Source organism: Mangifera indica, unplaced genomic scaffold (assembly GCF_011075055.1).
Source record: "Mangifera indica cultivar Alphonso unplaced genomic scaffold, CATAS_Mindica_2.1 Un_0123, whole genome shotgun sequence".
Classification (NCBI taxonomy): Eukaryota; Viridiplantae; Streptophyta; class Magnoliopsida; order Sapindales; family Anacardiaceae; genus Mangifera; species Mangifera indica.
In genome coordinates this window covers 32867-52163 of record NW_025401215.1, presented here as the reverse complement: position 1 = coordinate 52163, position 19297 = coordinate 32867, and the positions used below count along the sequence as shown (strand labels likewise).

Sequence of the window (19297 nt, the reverse complement as noted above, 5' to 3'; positions counted from 1 at the left end):
CAAAATTGCCGAAAAACAACATTTCTGGAAAGGTATTTTGGTCAGAATAACTATAGATTAAAATCCACTATGATCCTACATTCCCCCATACATACAATGAACTGGTGATGGTTAGTAACTAGGAGCAGTAGTTTCTGACAGGGCAAGTAAATCCAATCATTCTGTTCCTATTGTAGAATTCAATCAGTACAATAGAAACAAAGTCAAATTTGTCATTCCTCTGTTGACGATAATAATTTCCTTTCATGTAACTAGTTCATATACATTTTAAAGCTTCCACATAATATACGTATTTCTTAAACATTCTAGGCCTAACTATTAGAGCCAATTCCCTAAAAGGCCAATATATATTTTGTAGAATCAATAAATCCTTCTGCTTGTGAGTTTTCAAGGAATACAATTAAAAAATGGAGATTTCATCAGCAGAAGTTAGAGTTTTGCAAGCAATAGGGCCAGCTGCTCATCTGAAACCTTAACTTCAAGGCATGTTCCTAAAGCTGCAGCAAGCCTTGCAGCTAATTGATGCTTACACTGAAAGAAATAAAAAAAAATTAGACTGCAAGCAGAGAAAGATAATGCTAAGGCACATACTAATATACCAGCAATGGGATCTTACAGAAAGCTGCTCTCCCTTGTTCACAATGTCATAGAAGAATGAATAGCAGGCACAAAAATGTTCAGCAAAACAGAAATACTCCTCTTTCCTCCGCGATTCTCCCACAACCTACAGCACCAAATTAAAAAAGAAACCATGTTTTGACACTTTTTTCCAGTTTCCTTAGTAGTGATATAAACAACTTTCACTGTAAAATTGAGAAGTGCACAACAATCACAATCCCACATCTACTTTGCATAGACAACTCTTGCCAACCGCACTTTCCCAGAACCATGGATTTGACCAGGACCCAGTGATCAGTCCAGTCTAGGTGAATGTGAATTGTCTAATGGCTTCAGTCATTGGACCATTTTATACTGCAGTTCAACGGGGTTAACCGCACTAGTTTGGGGTTCAACCATGATTTAACCGGATGTCAACATATATTTGCAAATACATTTGTTGGATATGATGCAACACCATCAGACCAGAAATTTTATATGTGATGTAGTGTGGTGATGCAGTCCAACCATTGGTCCGACCAGTCGACCGGGGCTTTAACCGGGTCAAGCTCCATTTGGTTGTTAAACATGGCCCAGAATTCTGACAGGGAGTTACCGAGGATAAATTTACAAGTTGAAGGCCCAATAAATTCCAGCAGATGTTAGAATTACAAATACAAAGCAAAAAGAAGATACAAGGATTAGATGCAAGAAATGAAATCAACCTGAAAGATGAACCGGCCACTAGGCTCACCAGAGATCTTCTTGACACCCCTTTGATCAACTATCCTAGTTGCTTTCTCCAAATTTTTACCAAACAAGAAGAACAAGCTGCATTTACTCATACAAACACTTGTTCACCAGTTAACAAAAATCTATGCTCCATTTTTCACATAAAAAACTTGAGGGAAAATATGTACACTCACATTGAAAGCTGATCCTCCGACACTGTGATGAAATCATTTCAGCAAGTGAACATGGGAAGTTCTACACTAAGATTATTATAAAATAAGGGAAAAATTAAATATAAATGGACCTGATCGAGTTGATTCAACGCTTTTCCACACTGTCTCAGCAACCAAAGTGCTTGCACTCATTTCTAGGAAAAATTTAACCGAAAAACAACAGTGTTTTCAAAATACTTTCCTTGTTTCTCAAACTACAAGAAAAGAAAAATATCAATCCAAAATTTTGTTTTCAGAAAGCAAAAGGAAGATGCTTTATGAATCACCTTAACAGGAGCTTTCTTAAACTAATTAGGGTTTTATATGGTACACCAAAATCCCGAAAAGGCTAGTTTGGTTGCTGAGAAAAAAACCTACAAGGTGAAGGAATGCGATGGTGGGAGTTCGGAAGTTTTATTTTTCCCTTGATTTCTTAGCAGCCAAACACAAAATAAATCAACTTGGAATTTCAATTTTATATTTTGATTTCAAATTGGGGGATTTTAAAAAAATAACTAAAAATTAGGGGCCAAAAAAAAACCTAAAACTCAGACTTTCTACTTATTCTTAATATATAATTAAATATAGAGGTAATAAATCATTATATAATTATTTAATTTTGATTATAAATAAAAAGAAAAAAAAGGTATGACCCATCATTATCCATGGTTAGGGGGAGCAAAATTATGTTATCTACTGTAGAAAACAACAATAAAATTATGTGTATCCATTTTAGGTACACAAATATATACACATTTATATGTGTCATCATGTGATTGAATAATTTTAAATTAAGAATAAAACAATAATCAATCATATGATGATACATATGAGTGTGTATATATTTGTTACATTTGTGTACCTAAAATAAGTACACATAGTATTGCTCAGAAAACAATAAAAGAAAGATTAGCTGCAATCCGAAACAATTTGAACTTAGATTATAATTTGAATTGAATAATCCTAATTTGAGATCAAGTTAAACTAACTTGGCTCAATCAAGTCGCAAACATATTTATTATCTTGGACAATTTTTCTTTTATTTAACCTTTTAATAGTTATTTTTTATTTATTTTTTTAATAAAACGAGCAAAACTCAATTTTAAGTTGAATATTTTGAACTCAAATCAAATTGAAACTACTCTGATTAAGACTCGGTTCCATTTAAATTCTCATCTCAATGAAAGGATTATAAAACTTGTTTGTAGGATTTTTGGAATTTGGTATTATCAATTTTGTACAAGACAAAATCGATAATTAAACAAATAAAACAACTAAACAAGGGGCAATGGGGACTAGATCTTCACTTGGAAAAATCTATTACAGCTTGTTTCTCCATCTCTATATCATCTTGATCGAGCAATCAACAGTGACAATATCTACACAAACTGTTCACCATCTGTATACCCTCCATGTATACTAATCAAATTACTACTGATAAACTTAGTCTAAATGTTAGCACTTCACTCTTAGACAAGTTCATTTATTCAGGTAGCCGGGTTTTCAGCAGATCCTCTTCGGTTTCATCTGCATTTAGGGAGTAGATGTCAACAGGTGCACTGATGCAGCCAATATCACTCTGCTTAAATCTGCTCCGACCTAACGAGTTTTTGTGATGATCAAGATACACTACAACCACAGTGATATCGTCATGAAAATGTCGCCGTATTCCCTTTTCGATCTCCTTTATGTCTTTGTATCTCATTTCTTTCTTCTTTGCAGCCGCTTGAAGGGCAGCTCTAGCTAATCTCTTAGCAATTCCCTGAGAGAAGAAGCAAAAACAGAAAATGTTATGACAATTCTAATGAAGATTGGGACTAATTGTCCAACATGAAATTGTAAAAATGACTCAAAAGCTGAACAGCATAAAACAGACAGAAATTGCAATAGAAGATCAGAAAATCGGGATGAGAACGAACATTTCTTGGGTTTTTGAAAACAATCTCCACTGCCGCTTGATCACTTAACTGGTCCCAAAGGCCATCTGATGCAAAGATCAGAAATAAGTCTTGAGGCCTAAGCTTTCTACTAAGAACTGAGGGTTCAGCTGTCATTGCGGGTCTTTTCAGAGGGATGGGGTATCCAAATTGCTGAAAAATTGGGTCTCTGTAAAACTCAGGTTTCTTCAAGTAGACGTCACCAATAGATCTGGAAACCTAGAAGTTAAAAAAATGAAATAAGTTACTTCCATCTCATAATTTCAGATTGTGAATCAATGACAAGCAACAGAAAGAATAACGCTCAGTTAAAATTTTCTATGTTCCGGAAGCCGACAGAATTAGATAAAGCATATCAGCAAATGTAAAAAACAAAAGGAATCCCAGTAGTCACATACGCTTCAGTATTACGCTTGGGGGGTCTCCATGCATATCTCAAGCATAAAGTACAAAGTACACTCACTTAGCTGCCTGAGATGGTAGAAGACCAGAGCATAAGATTCCCGGTGAACATGGCAGATAAACCCCTTTCTATAACAACAGTGAGTCCAGCACATTAAAATGCGTATACAGAAACCTTTACATAAAGCAAAAGGGAACCCAATAAAAGTAATTGGTACTCCATAGATGAAAACAGCTGTCTTGTCACAGTAAGATTAAACCACATTTCATTCTTCCACTATTATGCATAATTATGCAGACTCTCATCTTTTTTCGTCAGAGTAAGATCCTGTCCAAGCAATTGTTGTTTTAACATTTTTAATTTAGGAGATAGAAATTCCTATTCAATTCACCAGAATAAACAGGGGAAATCAGCATGTCCTCTTTTTTAAAACACAAAAAGTACAACTTTCCTTGGCTATTTATCACAACAGAAAGCAAAATTTTTCAAATAACATGGCAATCTTTAAACTAAAATGGCAAGAAACACGAATTGAATGCTGGTAGAGTCGAGCGGTAAATGGCTGATATAATAAAAAAACCATATTGGTTAGAGAGATGTTTCTAGTGGAAAAATACTTATAATTTTAATCAAATCCCGCCACTGAATATTTCAGAATATTGAAACATCACTTGTTGGAAGTACTTTAAAAAGCAAATTATCATACCTGCCAGAAGAATCAAGGGAAAATATCTAACAAAAAAAATTTCACTCATAGATTAGCAACAAACAAGTAGAGAAGCAAACAAACAGAGAAAAAGAAACTCATTATACCTGAATTATGCCCTTTATCCTCCAAACTCCACGACTATGAACCACAATATGTGAATCATCAGGGTGAAGTGCCTCAACTTCCTTTCTTACCTCCTCAACTGCAACATTATGATCAGTTGACAACCGTTCAGCCGCCACTATGTGTTTGCTATCCACTGGAACTCTCTGACCAAGAACTGCTCTAGAATCACCAAGATTCGCCACATACAATACATCATTTGAAATTGCTCCAAGTAGACAACATGATCCAACTGAAGCAATTTGTGGCCTTACGGGCAATGCACGCTTAACTAAACGCAAAAATTCCTCTTCAGTAGCAAGAAATGCCTTCTTTATCACTTCTGCAGACAATCCTCCTTGTTCCATAGCAAATTCTGCATATGACGTAGAAAATTTTAGTATAAGAAGATATGGAGTCCGTTACTTCAGAGCAATTGTTTTTTCCAGAAAAAAAATGAAAATATTTGAAAATTATGATTAAAAAACCAACAACTCGATGGTGCCAGAGTGCAGATTCTTCCATTTCTTAATAAATTTGTTCAGTTCTGCCGTATTCAAAAGCTACTTCTATAAGTTTCCATAAATTATGATTAAATCCAATCCTGCAGTAGCTTTCTGCCACCAATTCATCAGAATTCAAAGGCAACCTCCCCTTTCCCCCAACAAATAAAAAATAAGAAAAAAACCCTTATACAAAAGAGCAAAGCAACCAACTTAGAATAAAAAATTCAAAGAGAAAGATCAAATTTTGAAATCAACCCATCGTTCCTCACATCATATATCCACAAAGAACACACCAAAACACACACACACACACACATGCACAATCAAACGGAAGAAAAAACTCAAAGGTGAAAACTCACTATGTAAAAAAGGAAAAAGATGCCTATTAACAAATCTAGAAGCCTCAGGACCACCGTGTCCATCATAAACACCAACATAAGTGGCAGAAGGAGATGTGAACACTTGGCTTTGGTCTTCCAGATTAGAGTTCGCCTGAACCACCGCGATCGAATAATCACCAGACGCGTGCGGCTTCAAGTCCGAGTGCCACAACAAACCATCACTACCACGCTTCCCTAAACACCTGCAACACCACCGCAACATCATCAACCTCCCCGTAGGACAGTGTTTCTGTTTTCGCGCCTGGTTCTTAAAGGGTACAGAATTTGTTCTGTGTGTTGAATTTTGGTTATGAAAAAGGAAAACTGAGAAAAGAGTAGTTGGATTTGAAATTTTGAAGCATATACAGAGAGAGGTTAGAGGGAAGTCTTTATAAAGAGGAGACGCGGCGTGACGAGGAAGAAGGTGAGCTGTTTTCGCTCTGTTTATTATTATGTGCGTATCATTATTATTATGAATGATTCTGAATTGCCTGTAAAACAATAACTAGATACGTTGGATACGTTACGCCAATATGTTACTGATTTTTATTTTGTCATATTTTTAGCATATCATTAGCACTTAAATTAGGATTATCAATGACACACATCATGTTAGGTCACACTAAGTACGGGCTAGTCTCTGTTAAAGTTTGTTGATTAGCATATCTAGTGGATCAAACAAAGTCACTAACACGATAAACACCGTCTAAACCTCTTAACGATGTTTTTACGGCCCTTTATATAGTTTTAATCTTCAATTATTTGTAATTATTTTAAAATTCTTAAATAGATCATATTGAATTAGTTTATAGGGTTTATACGAAGATTATCCACATGATAAATACGATCTATAAGTAATACAAAAAAATGAGAGATTAAGTTGGGTTATAAACTGAATCGATCTGTTTTTATATCTAATTATAAGTGTTTATAAGTGTACAAATATTTTATTTTTCAAAAATATCATTTAACTTTAAATGAACAAAAATTCAATAAAAACTCTTTAAAAGTCATATTTATATTACATCTTTTTTTTTCTTCTCTTGAACTTTCACCTTCATTCTCTTCTTCTTATAAATTAATTAAATTCTAATCGTCTTTTTTATTTTTGGTGACTTATCTTTGATTTTATTAAATTTCCAAATCCACTCTAACCTCGGTTTCTTCATTACTGACTCATTTCCACAATGATATTGTCATTTCCAACACATTCCAATTAACAAACCTTTGATTACCCATGTTTGGAAACTAATTATATCATTTCACAATCTTTTTTCATGACATGGATAGATATATCTCTAGTCTCTATTACACAACCTTATCATTCTTGTTAGTCTTGACATCGTAAATCAATCAACAATAATAGTGATGATGAGATTCAATCAAGGCTAGAGTTTAAACAATATAAAAGACACTAGGGTAAAAATGAATCGACTATTGTTAACACTTCTAAGTTATAGTATTTCTATAAATAATGTGAAAATTCAAACAAATTGAATGCTTCCCAACCCAAATACACATTGTGGTGGTAGGGAACTTCACTGGGTCATTTCATTTCCATTGTGTGTTTAACGCAGAGTAGCAAATTAGTAAGCATTGATTCCTTGATCAGCATCAAACCAATTTGGCCATTATATATATATTAATGTTAGAGTACCAGTGTGATGACTTAAATGTCCATTTTCTAAGTACTTCTATCATATTGAATTTATATAAGTGAAGATTAAGGGTGCATGTATAATTGATTAAGTAAAATATAAAATTATATAATTTGACAAATATCATCATTATTATGTTATCTCAATATGATATGTGAGTGATTGCATTTTATTGTAATTTTTTTTAAAATGGTAAGAAATGGTTCGATAAGAAATTGTTATTTAGTGCTAGAGAAATTATAAGAGTAGCAACAAATAAAGATCATTGTTTTCATATTATTACTTTTAGGACCCGTTAGGAATAGATTCAATTGAGTTGGCAAAGCCAATTGTGGATCCAGCTCAATTTTAATTGAAGCTATTATACCAGATTGGGTTTGAGTTCAACTTTATTTGAATTGTATAAAGTATCATCAGAGAATCATCGATAGTATCAATAGTATTGTTAGAAAAGATAAACAATATTAACAATGAGATGAAAATTGTAACCGAGTGGATAAACAAATTAATATCGAATCTAATTATCAAATTAAAGTTTAAATTTGAAATTTACTCATTTGGGTTAGCTGTGAATTTCATCAAAGTCAAGAGAAGCTTGAATTAATAGAAAATGCTCAAGTTTAAACCCAAGAGGAAGGCCCAAACTTGGAGGAATAAGGAGAGGATACTGAGGCTGCAGCCCAAGAGAAAGGCCCAATCAAAACAGACATGACCAGCTCCAAGCAGGTGTGAAGAAGCCATTAACACAACAGTGTAGATATGCCAACAGGTTTTCATAGCCATTACCAGGCCGTTTACAATTATAAAAAGCCTATCTAATGACAAATGGTATGGAACCCTCAGAAAGCGACCAGAAGCACCAACGTGGAACATCTTCTTTCTTAAGCCTCTAAATTAACAAGAAAAAATTGACAGCTAATATTTAGTCAGAAATGGAATTATGCCTTCATCCTGCGCATGCAAATCATGCAATTGCATATGTTCTCACAATTATGGATTTTGATTCAAAGAATAATTTCTAGGCGTTGGTCGTCCTAATGCTACGTCCAACTAATTTCATTTAATTATGCATTCTCAAATAGACCATTTATATATATTTAAACGATGCAAAACAATCGAAATTGTTAATATCAAAAATCTCACATCTAACAAAAGTTGAGGATTTTAAGTCAATATCAAAAATCACAAAGACGGGAACGAATAATCAAGTGTTTTCCCAAACCTTTTGATTGGAGGGTTGAATGATGCAAAAAAATTAACATCCAATAAAAGTTCAGGGACCTAATCGATGCCTTTCAAAATTGAAGTGTGAGGTCAAAATAAGTTCAGAATGAATGAATAATACAAAGCAACTGTAAGTAACTGGCTTACTTTTTATGCAGAAATATAGAGCAATATAAAATGACATAATGCTCACGCATGTGGAGGAAACAAAGAAATATGAGAAAGAATCTGAATTATAAGTGGGTGATATATTACTATATTGTTAGAGATTTTAGAGATATATATCAAATATTTTATCGAATATTGAATTTTTACGTTCATATCTTAAGATGGTTGGTCTTGAAATTGTATTAACACTATCTGATTTGATTTGATTTGAGTTGTTTATTCTTAAAAACTGAAACTAATTGGCTGGCCAACATTAACACTTTCAATTACTCAAATACCATCTTATATTTCACTTTAATAACTTAATTTTTCCTGTTATGTACAACTGTGAGTTTGCTGGTAAGGCAAGTTAAATTTTCATGGTTTTGTTTAGTAATTTTCAAAGAGAACTTGAGTATGAATTGACTTAGAATAAAGTTGAGCTAAGCTGATTTGAAATTTTATTCAGCTTTAATTCGACTCAATTTAAAAGAGTGCAACCTTTGTCTACAAGCTCTCTTTAAGCCAAATTCGAATTTGGTTTGGTTTAACGTTTAAGCACAATTAGATTCAAATATAGTTTAATTTATATTAAAATAATATTATTTTGATATTATATATATTAATTAAAACGATATTATCACACCTTAGGAACTGAAGTTCCCCGAAAATCACTTTGATTCGAACTTGATCAAGCCAAGAAAGCGATCAAACGTAAGCTTGCTTGTTCAAATTCAACTTTGAATGAGGGTAAAAGGTGTCCTCCTTTCCGGCTATCGTCTTATATGAAACGGTGTCGTAAAGCGAAACTGAGATGAACGATAGAAAGAATTGAAGCTTATGACAAACAAGATCAAGTCATTTAGTATAAATAAAACCCGATATTACATAATATCTTTTAACGCTATATTATTTGGCATAGATAGAACTGTTTGAGATTTAAGAGCTTGCATGGAAGCAACTGGAATCCCAGTGATGATGATGACCATGGTCTGGGTCGGGTTTCTCGACACCGTCTTCAGTCCTGAGCCAATAAGCCTGCACAAAAGAAGCCGCTCCTTTCGGCACATCGTCCATCACCCATTCTTGCCCTTGCGGAAAATATATCCCTGTACGTGGATGTGGAACCCAATAACTCGAAGAACTGCTCTTCTTTTCGCCACTCCACGACGTCGTTCCGGTTAAGTTTTTATCCTGTGTTTGGTGACGATCATCGTCGAACGCCACCGCAGTGTTGCTCAAGCACCGACGATCAACTTCCCTAGCCTCCTTCCAAGAGCTGACAATATCATGAATTCGTCACTATAAAAAAAAATTGCGGAAATTCATTTCAATATGGTGGTGAAGATTACGTACCTAAGCATGGAAATTTTTGCTCTTGGGATCCCAGCTCTTGCCATGATAATAGCCTGGAAAATTCTTGTCAAATCTCTTTCTTCGACTAAGTACAATTACTGTACTGATCAGTTCTTGCAAGTTTGAAAAGCTTTGAGGCAATATGCAGTTTATATAGTGAAAGTACAGCGGAATATATCCCATATCTTCTTATAACACCATTATGCATGGTGTTGAAGAAGACATGGAATAAATCCCAATGTACGATGTCTGGTGAAGGTTAAGTTTACACAGAGAAGTGACTCTGATAGAGCGGGTAGGGTGGTACCTTGGTCTAACCAAGCCGAGTTAAATATTATTTTGCTAACATCGAGCTCGAGTTGGTAAAATATAACTGATCCCAATCTCCAAAAGCCCGTTTCTTGAGGGCCCGAGTCTTACAATACCGGACCCGATTGGGTTCCCCTTGTCAAATTCTAGACTTTTGATGAGAACTTCAAAATTTTCATTTGTAAATGAGTTATGATGTGTAAAATTTGAGTATGTATTATTATTTAACTTAATAGTGTTTTATCTTTAGCATAATTATTCATAATTTTTATACCCAAATTTATGCGGCTCAAATCAAAATTAGAGTTGAAGATTAAACTGGGACGAAGAAATGTTTTTTATTAAATTGTTAAACGGAAATAACGAACCAAAAAATGATTTGTTTGTTAACTTTATATGAAATTAGACGGTGATTTATACGGTGGAATAATTTGATTTGAGCTAGGCTAAAATTTAGAAAAGGCTACAATAATTATTCTCACTAAAGTTGAGTGTATTTTTAAATTTTTATTTGATAAATTTTAAATGTTTATTTATTATTTAATTTTACTAAATTTTGTTGTTAATATAAAAAATAAAAATATTATTTAAAAAATAAGATTTTATTTTTTGAGGAAGACAATTTTTAACTGTAAAATATGAAAATTCTAAATAGTATCACTAAAAAATAACTTTTTAAAATTAAATTAAAGAGAAAATTTTTAATTTTTAAAATTAAAATAAGAAAAACGGGTAAATTTTTATTTTTTAAATAAAATTATTTTAAGATGTTTTTATTCTTTATCTTAACAGGAAAATTTAGCATAAATTGGATGATACATACGCGTTTGAATTTTCAAAGTTTAATGGACAAAAATTGAGAATGAATTAAGGAGAGAATAAGTATTTTGGCCATTTGAACATATGGAAATTGTGATGTGATATGACAACTTGGTAGCTGGTACCTCGGGTACACTTACTAGTAACGCATCCCCCACCACACACAAAATCAGAGCATCGAATATGATTCACGGCCAGGAGGACTGCATTGCGCGTAATAAAGAAAATTGTGGGTTCGCCAATTCCTCTGGGCTGGGTACGACTGGCGACTGCTTTGACTGCTGGCTTAAATGCAGGCCCAAAGACTCTACCCAGTCAGGGTCCACAAGAAGGGGCTTGGGCTCTATAAAATTTAATATAACAAATTTTATTAATTTGTTAATTAATTGAGATTAAATACTGGATATGGTGCTATTTAAGTCTGATAAATGAATTTTTAGGGCAGATTTAAACTGAGTCGCATTTTAATATGAGCTGACTTTAATTTGATTCGGATTAATTATATTGAATTTAATTTGATTAAAAATATCGTTAAAAAACTATTAATATGATAAATAATATTATTAATATAATAAATTACATCACTGATAAAATAAGTAATATTACAAATGAGATTAATAGTATCGTTAGAGAAAAATTTGAATTAAATTTGAGTCAAATTATCGAATTAAATTCATTTTGGATCAAGTCCATTCCAGATTCAAGCCAAACAGGATTGTTTCAAGTCAACCCCCTAAATTTAAATTAAGTGTTTATGGATAAACTATCATCCGTTACAGATAATATACTTTAAACCAAAATACAAGAAAAAAAAAAGATAGAATTATGTGTTTAATTAAGAGAGTTGAATTCAAACTGAATTAGTTTGTATTCGAATTCAAATTTTATTCAAACAAATTGAACTTGAGAAAGATAAATTCAAACTAAATTGACTTATATTCAAATTTAAACTCAACTCAAATAAGTTAAACTTAAATTAGGGTTTTACTTAACTCGTTTATTTTTACAATAATATTATCTATTTATTTAAATGTATCATTTCATCCTACCGCACTATTATTTATACAATAAAACTATGTATACTTATTTTAGATACATAAATATATATATTTATTTGTGTCATCATGTGATTAGATGATTTTGAATTAAGAATAAAAAAATAACTAATCATATGATGACACGTATGAATATGTATATATTTGTGTATTTAAAATGAGTACACATAATATTACTCATTATTTATATTGTTAATATTTTTTTAATAATAAATTTTAATTTAAATTAAATATTATAAATTTAGGTGAAACTTAAATTACATTTTTTTATCCTTTCACCGGTTTTAAATCTAACAGTAACTATTGGATGTGCTCGTATACATCTATAATTCATAAGCGATGCAGGAATTCTTGATCAAGATTGGATAGATAAAATATTAAGCAATATTTATTCAAAATTAATCAAGATATATAACTAGTTAGAAAAAGTTTAATGGAAAAAAGAAACGATTAAGCAATTTAATAAAAATAAGGCCAAAGGACTAATTCCACCTAAAGTATTTGAAGTGTTTATCTCTTAATTATAAAAATTTTAAATACCCACCTATAAGAGGTTAAGTCTATTAATTTCAATTAAAATTATATTCAAATTAAATCAAACTCAAGTTCAGTTCGACTTATACATGATAGAGCTCAAGCTCATTATGTTTGAACTCAAACTTGACTTGTTTTGATTTTGAGCTTTTGATTAATTTATTATTGAAACAATGTTGTTTTAATATATATTAGTCAAAACGACATTATTTTGTATCAAAAATTTTAATTTACAAACTTTAACAAGCAAATTCAAGCTTGGCTTGAGCTCATAAATATTGGCTCGAGCTTGCGTAAGGTTGGCTCCTTTCGAGCTCGAACGGGTTTGATTTGAATTAGCCTTAGTTTTAATAACACAATTATCATTTTATCTATAATATTAAAAATAAATTAGAATTTATTATTTTTTCCCTCATAAATCCTAAAAATTAAAAAATTGTTTTTTAGACTAAGTTTTAAAAAATAACATTTTTTTCATAGGATTTAGTTTTAAATCTTTGATGCTAAATCCGATGCCTTATTAATAACGAAAAGTCTCTAACACATCACCATACTTTAGTGTTTTATCTCTCCCCTTCTGAAACATTGACCGATGAAGATTTATTTTGGGACAAAACTCTTCATCTTCTCAAATGAGATTTTCATCGTTTGACATTTCAAAGGAGAGAAAAAAGACCATTAGAATATGATGATTCACCGAAGACTTTTCGTCATTGATGATAATGTTGGAGATTAAAAACTAAATCGTAAGGGGGAAATGTCATTTGTTAAAACTTTACCTTGAGGGTAAAATATTAGTTTTTAAGATTTAGAGGGAAAAGAAATATTATATTTTAAGGGTTAGACTTTTATTAATTTTAACCACCAATGGTGGGATGTTTAAAATTTTCAAAATTAAGGGATGAAAGTGCGAAGCAGTTACTTTAGGTGGGCAAAAGGGCCTTGCCTAAAAATTAACGCTTTTAAAATCGAACCAATTTCTGCTGAAAAAACGCTTTCTAATATTAAGAGCTGCTTTAGATTCTGCGCGGCCACTGAACTTCTGACGTCTTGTACATGAAAAGCTGAAGAAAACTCCCGCCAATAACGCTTTTTACTCTCCCGTAATTCCATTAGAAGCAAACAAAACGAAAGCAAAAACATCTCAGAAGAAGCCGTAGATCGAAGAGCTAAAGTGCTAAATGAAAGCCAAAACTAAGAGATCCAATCCAAAGTTAGGGTTGCCGACTGTCTTTGTTTTGTGCTTTCTTTTCTTCGTCGCTGGCTTTTTCGGAGCCACTCTCCTTTCCCAGGTAAGATTACCGGGCTAGTAAATAAGTTAGGCTTTGCTGTAATTCGAAATGGTTGATTTGGTGGGTAATCTTACCGGGATATTAATTTGGTGGTTGTGTTGCAGGGTGTACCCAATGTACGGCCGAGGCTGAGAAGGCTTGGAGTGGAGAAGGAGGAGCAGCAAAATGGGTTGATGCCGCATGGCGAAACTGGGGAGCCTTCTCTTCATTCAATTCCGTTTCAGGTGATTTTTTTTTTATATTTTATTCTGATTTTCAGTTTTTTGATATGGATTTGCTATATCTTGTTCTGGATGATATCTTATTAATTAGGGGCTCATTTTTGTGTCTAAGGGTTTATAAAGTTTGCATTAGTTGTAGAGATTGTTTATTGTGCAGGGAAGGTTTGTTTGATTGGCTGCTTAAGGCATTGTTTCTTGGAGCAAGTTTTTGGATAATTTATTACAATTGCCATTTCTTCTTTAATTTCTTTTGGCTTGTTTTATTTATTAGTGCAGGTTTTAAGTTGGCAACCACGAGCTCTTTATTTCCCAAACTTTGCAACTGCAGAACAATGCCAAAACATTATTGAAATGGCAAAGTCACGCCTTAAGCCATCAACCCTGGCTTTGCGAAAGGGAGAAACTGCTCAGAGTACTAAAGGAACTAGAACAAGGTGGTTTTTGTACCATTGTCATTCAAATATTATACTCTTATGCATTATTGCTTTTGAGCTTAATGAATCTACTTCTTCCAAACTATTTATCAGAGTAAAAGACTTAGCAAGTACAAAGTGTATTTAATGCAAAGGTATAGAATTGGATAGGACGGTAGATTCTTAGTTATTTGTACTGATCATATAGAAAGATATTGTTTCCGATGTGTTAATAATTGATAAGACAGTAATTTGGTTGCTGCTTGTAGTATTTAATCTTTGTTTTGGTTTTCACATTTCTTTGCAACAGTTCAGGCACATTTATTACTGCATATGAAGATAAAAGTGGAACCTTGAACTTCATTGAGGAGAAAATTGCAAGGGTTACTATGATCCCAAAGACCCATGGGGAGGTACAATCTTGTATCAAAATTTTGTTTGCTTTATATCGTAATAAGGTAAAAATTTGGTGCATGTCCAAAGGAATCTAGAAGTTACTGTTCATATGGGCCTTACTTTATCCCTACTAAGTTTTTGAGATGGGTTGATGATGTAGTTGGGGTAGTGTTAGGGTTGGGTGCAAAAACTTAATATGTGTCAGTTGTTTGAATTGTGAGTGTGAGGTTTTAAGTCCATTCTGGTATGATAAATGGTGATTGTGGGGAAAGTAGAAAACTTCTTGGATTTGAATGACTTTTGTTCCAAAATTGCATAAGAAGGTGTCTCAAGGTTTAGTGTAGAATGATGGGTGGAATGGGGTAGATGGTAGATTCAAGAATAACAAAATTAATTATAATTTGCCTTAGTGTCTCCTGGTAGCAATTGCAATTAGATTATCTACATCATGATTCTAATTTATAGGTTGATTTATTTGTCAAATTGGGCCTTATTTTGGGGTACTGATTTTTGTTTCTGTTTCTCCTGTCACATAATGCATCTCTTCATGTTTCCCTGGTTCTTCATTGCTATGAAAAGTTCAACAGTTCAATTTTCTTTACAGGTTTTTAATAAATTAGTTTGAGTAATACATGGCTTCACCATGTTGCAGGCATTTAATGTTTTACGGTATGAGATTGGGCAGAAGTATGATTCTCATTATGATGCATTCAACCCGGCTGAATATGGCCCACAAAAGAGCCAAAGGGTAATTGCTTACTAGGTGTCTCCAAAACATCATGATTTTGTAGCTAGTCAACTATTTTATACAGGCATTTAATAAAAAAATCGATCCATGATCTTAGGAAGAGAAAACGTCACTGGATAATAATGAATTAGTTGATAAAAGATGCTATGTCAAGAAAACCATTCTATCATACCTTATACAATCTGTAAGGTTTATATGTTGAAAATGGTTTTAGGTCTATTTTATCTGCCATATATTATAATTGTCATCTTGTGTCATATTACATACAAAAGTTTTTTTTCTTGTTGTGCTGGGAAAGGAAGTTTCTAGGTTTTTCCTCCTGTTCTAGTTTGTGTTATGTTCATATGCTTCTTTATCCTATGTGCTTAATCCGATAGGATGTCTGTAAATCTATAATTTTCAGCTAAAGTAGTTGCAGATCCTTTTTTTAGTATTAGTTTCAGTAGCTGGAATATTATATAAAAGAAACTAATAATAATAATAATTTATCATTGTGAGATACTATAGTGTTCTTATGAAATTGCTTTCATATGAAAACAAATTTCCCTCAAGATTTACACCATTGCTCTTGATTTGCACTCGCAGATGGCTTCTTTCTTGTTGTATCTATCTGATGTGGAGCAGGGTGGAGAAACCATGTTCCCATTTGGGGTAGACCTGGAAATATCATGATTTATCTTCTCAGTTTTTAATATTATTCATTCATTTTGCTCATCAGTACTCAGGTTCTCTATTTTTGATATGTAGAATGGCTCAAAAATAACTTGGAGCTATGATTACAAAAAATGCATTGGCCTAAAGGTGAAGCCAAGGAGAGGGGATGGGCTTCTATTTTATTCACTGTTTCCAAATGGCACAATTGACCGGGTAATTTTGTTTGTTTCCGAATCATATTTGATCCTTATAAGCTGTTTGTTCTGCTTATACAGGGAACTCTAGTTTGAGATATATCCTCTAATTTAATCAGAATGGTGGATAGTAAAGTTAACTGAGGATTGTAATTCTTGAAAATTATGGTGGTACTGGGCATACCATCTTATGTTGGAGGAAACCACAGATGGTTTAGGTTTTTTGAACATACAGGTTAGGCTCATGTTTGTATTATAATCCCACCTTTCCGGCAAGTTCTATGTTATATTAAATTTTCCATCAATCTATTTTCTTGTCAATTTTTCCTCTTTATCCTGTCTGCATGATCTAATTAGTGGTCATATGGATGGAAGTTTCTCATGCTAAGCTTGTTTCTCCTTGGTTACAATAGCAACAACTTCCCATACCGTACAGAGAGGATTTTATCAGTAACAGTAATGGTGGTACCTTTCAACTCTTCTTAAAACTTCATGATGGTTATTGTCTTTTATTATTTTGGAATAAACCACTTCACCATAATCTGACTGGATTGGTCTGTTGGTAGTGTGGTAAAATAGGAATTGATCTGAGTTCTGTGTAAATTGCATTTAGAACTGTCATGTCCTCTTCAAAGAAGAGTAGATGATAGATGAACTAAACTGTTGTTACTTCTCCATAACTGTATACTAGCTTCACCTTGAACCGTCGTCTGTTTTACTTGTGCCCTCTTCTCCATGGCCTTTCATTATATGAAAACACCTGTTCCCATCTTATAAACTTATCAACTGACCTCTAGCCCCACCTTAATTTATCTCCATCTATGGTGCATAAAAGTTTCTTGAATAACACTTGCACTAAAACATATAAATAAAGAACAGTCAAATCTCTATGTGGATTCAAGTATCAAGTATCAATTATTTTTGGTATGGATATGCTTTGATTGGAATCCATCTGCTTCATTTGATAGGCCTTTTGTCATTCGCTACATTGCTAAAGAAGCTTGACCAAATTTTTTCTGCAACATAAGAAAGCTTAGTCTGTGAATTCCAGTTAATTTCAGAATTGCTTTGATTTTTTGTACACTTAATCCAAATTTGTTTGAAAAACTAATGTGTAACTTATTGCATTCTGTGTTTGGTATTTCTTATCTTTTTATCATTTGGTACAAAATAAATTTGGGGGAAGCAATAGAGCACCAGAATTTTTTTGGGGTGGTGGGAAAAGCTCTGACAAATTCTTTTTCTGTCTTCTCATATAGCAATCTGTTGAATGTTTTTGCAGACATCTCTTCATGGAAGCTGCCCAGTAATAAGAGGGCAGAAATGGGTGGCAACAAAGTGGATTAGAGATCAAGAGCAAGAGGACTAACCATCAAATACAGTACAGGCCGAATTCGGTCTCTTGGTTATTAGAGTGTCTTTTACATTTAGAAATAGGAAAGGTTCAAACTAATTATATACTAATAAACTATCAGTTCCTCTCTAGCTAGCAATCCTTATGGAAGGTTTCATGTTGGCGGCTCCAAGAATCCTTGATTTAGAGAAACATTTTAAGTTACAGCTCCATCACATTTAGGTTTGATATCCAATGCAATTAATAACAACGGATGGGTTTCATCGTGAATGTGATTCTGTGAAAGTGTAAAACTCGTAATAAAAATCATCCTGAATATGGTTGTGACAGCATTTATGCTTCAGAATTTGATGCTCAACTAGAAGAATATAAATTTTGCTGGTGTTTCTTAGCTGAGAAGACTTTCACTACATTAAAGTAGACGATTATCAAGGGGTGGATTTGTGTCGAGTTAGCTCCAATTCGAATCTATATTTAGTTTGACCAAAGTGTTGGAGCTTTAACTTTGCTCAAGGTTGGTTGGTCTGTGGTGACTTTGTTTGGCCGGTGATATTATTCACGTCTTTGGTGATAGTTTTTACGTTGATAGTCCTTTAATGATATTTTTTATCTAGTCAAATGAGTTTGAGTACAAGTTGACATAATGGATTTGAGTTGAGTTCAATTTAAAAAAATATAAAGTTTGTTGGTATTTCATAATTTAGAAGACTTTCACCAAATTAAAATAGATCTTTTATTCAAAGGTGGATTTAAAGCAAACTAATTTAAATTCGAATTTTTGTTGGCTCGAACAAATAGAATTCAAATTGAAATTTTAATTTGACTTAAATTTGAATAATTTATTTTTTTAATAATATTATTTATTTTATAATTAATATCATTTATGTTATTATCGATGTCATTTATCTTTCCCATAACCTTTCAATTATAATGTACACTGGTTTGAAAAAAACCTGAGTTCAAATTAACCCTCTCTACATTTATGGGAGAATGCTGCATTTACTGGCCAAGGCCCAATATCACCGCTCGGTGTGAAACAACCTTCAGAATGTTATAGAGCAAGAAAGTTTGGAAAGCTTGGTTTTATTTTTTAAAATGATAAATTACGTTTCACATGTTGCCCAATTTATGTAATTAATTATGAATTTATGGCAATTTTTAAATTTTATGGGTTGATTTGTTTATTTTTGGGTAAGTTTTATGGGTTGATTTCGCTTGCTCTTGATTTCCTTTCTTGTTTCGTGTTATGATTCAATACCTACGTGCCATACTCATGGACGTCTCATCACTACGAGGGCCGGGTACACCCCGCTGTACCAGATAACTCCCCAATATCCAAAACGAC

At 32.8% G+C, this 19297-nt stretch overlaps 4 protein-coding genes across 7 annotated transcripts; 1 reads left to right on the top strand and 3 right to left on the bottom strand.

Annotated features, from left to right (window-relative positions):
* Positions 1-194: 194 nt before the first annotated feature.
* On the bottom strand, positions 195-2057 carry LOC123207957 (zinc finger SWIM domain-containing protein 7-like). Of its 3 annotated transcripts, none has more exons than XM_044625444.1 (6): positions 1829-2038; positions 1634-1756; positions 1524-1545; positions 1323-1428; positions 617-724; positions 195-531 (listed from the first exon to the last, which is right to left on the bottom strand). In XM_044625444.1, the coding sequence occupies exons 2-6, from the start codon at positions 1692-1694 to the stop codon at positions 430-432; spliced, it is 399 nt and encodes a 132-aa protein (XP_044481379.1). In that variant the 5' UTR covers positions 1695-1756; positions 1829-2038; the 3' UTR covers positions 195-429. The 3 variants fall into 3 exon arrangements, with proteins under 3 accessions (XP_044481379.1, XP_044481380.1, XP_044481381.1); XM_044625445.1 differs by having other exon boundaries at positions 1634-1696; XM_044625446.1 differs by lacking the exon at positions 195-531 and having other exon boundaries at positions 640-1198; positions 1634-2057.
* A 624-nt stretch (positions 2058-2681) lies between these two features.
* Positions 2682-6037, bottom strand: LOC123207953 (probable protein phosphatase 2C 63). Its single transcript, XM_044625438.1, has 4 exons — positions 5558-6037; positions 4695-5068; positions 3461-3697; positions 2682-3303 (listed from the first exon to the last, which is right to left on the bottom strand). The coding sequence occupies exons 1-4, from the start codon at positions 5802-5804 to the stop codon at positions 3025-3027; spliced, it is 1137 nt and encodes a 378-aa protein (XP_044481373.1). The 5' UTR covers positions 5805-6037; the 3' UTR covers positions 2682-3024.
* A 3408-nt stretch (positions 6038-9445) lies between these two features.
* On the bottom strand, positions 9446-10216 carry LOC123207964. Its single transcript, XM_044625454.1, has 2 exons — positions 9964-10216; positions 9446-9886 (listed from the first exon to the last, which is right to left on the bottom strand). The coding sequence occupies exons 1-2, from the start codon at positions 10005-10007 to the stop codon at positions 9547-9549; spliced, it is 384 nt and encodes a 127-aa protein (XP_044481389.1). The 5' UTR covers positions 10008-10216; the 3' UTR covers positions 9446-9546.
* Positions 10217-13660: 3444 nt separating this feature from the next.
* On the top strand, positions 13661-18284 carry LOC123207952 (probable prolyl 4-hydroxylase 9). 2 transcript variants are annotated; one of them, XM_044625436.1, is made up of 8 exons: positions 13662-13972; positions 14077-14196; positions 14470-14627; positions 14917-15019; positions 15655-15750; positions 16336-16401; positions 16498-16617; positions 17881-18284. In XM_044625436.1, the coding sequence occupies exons 1-8, from the start codon at positions 13862-13864 to the stop codon at positions 17965-17967; spliced, it is 861 nt and encodes a 286-aa protein (XP_044481371.1). In that variant the 5' UTR covers positions 13662-13861; the 3' UTR covers positions 17968-18284. The 2 variants fall into 2 exon arrangements, with proteins under 2 accessions (XP_044481372.1, XP_044481371.1); XM_044625437.1 differs by lacking the exon at positions 16336-16401 and having other exon boundaries at positions 13661-13972.
* Positions 18285-19297: the final 1013 nt, after the last annotated feature.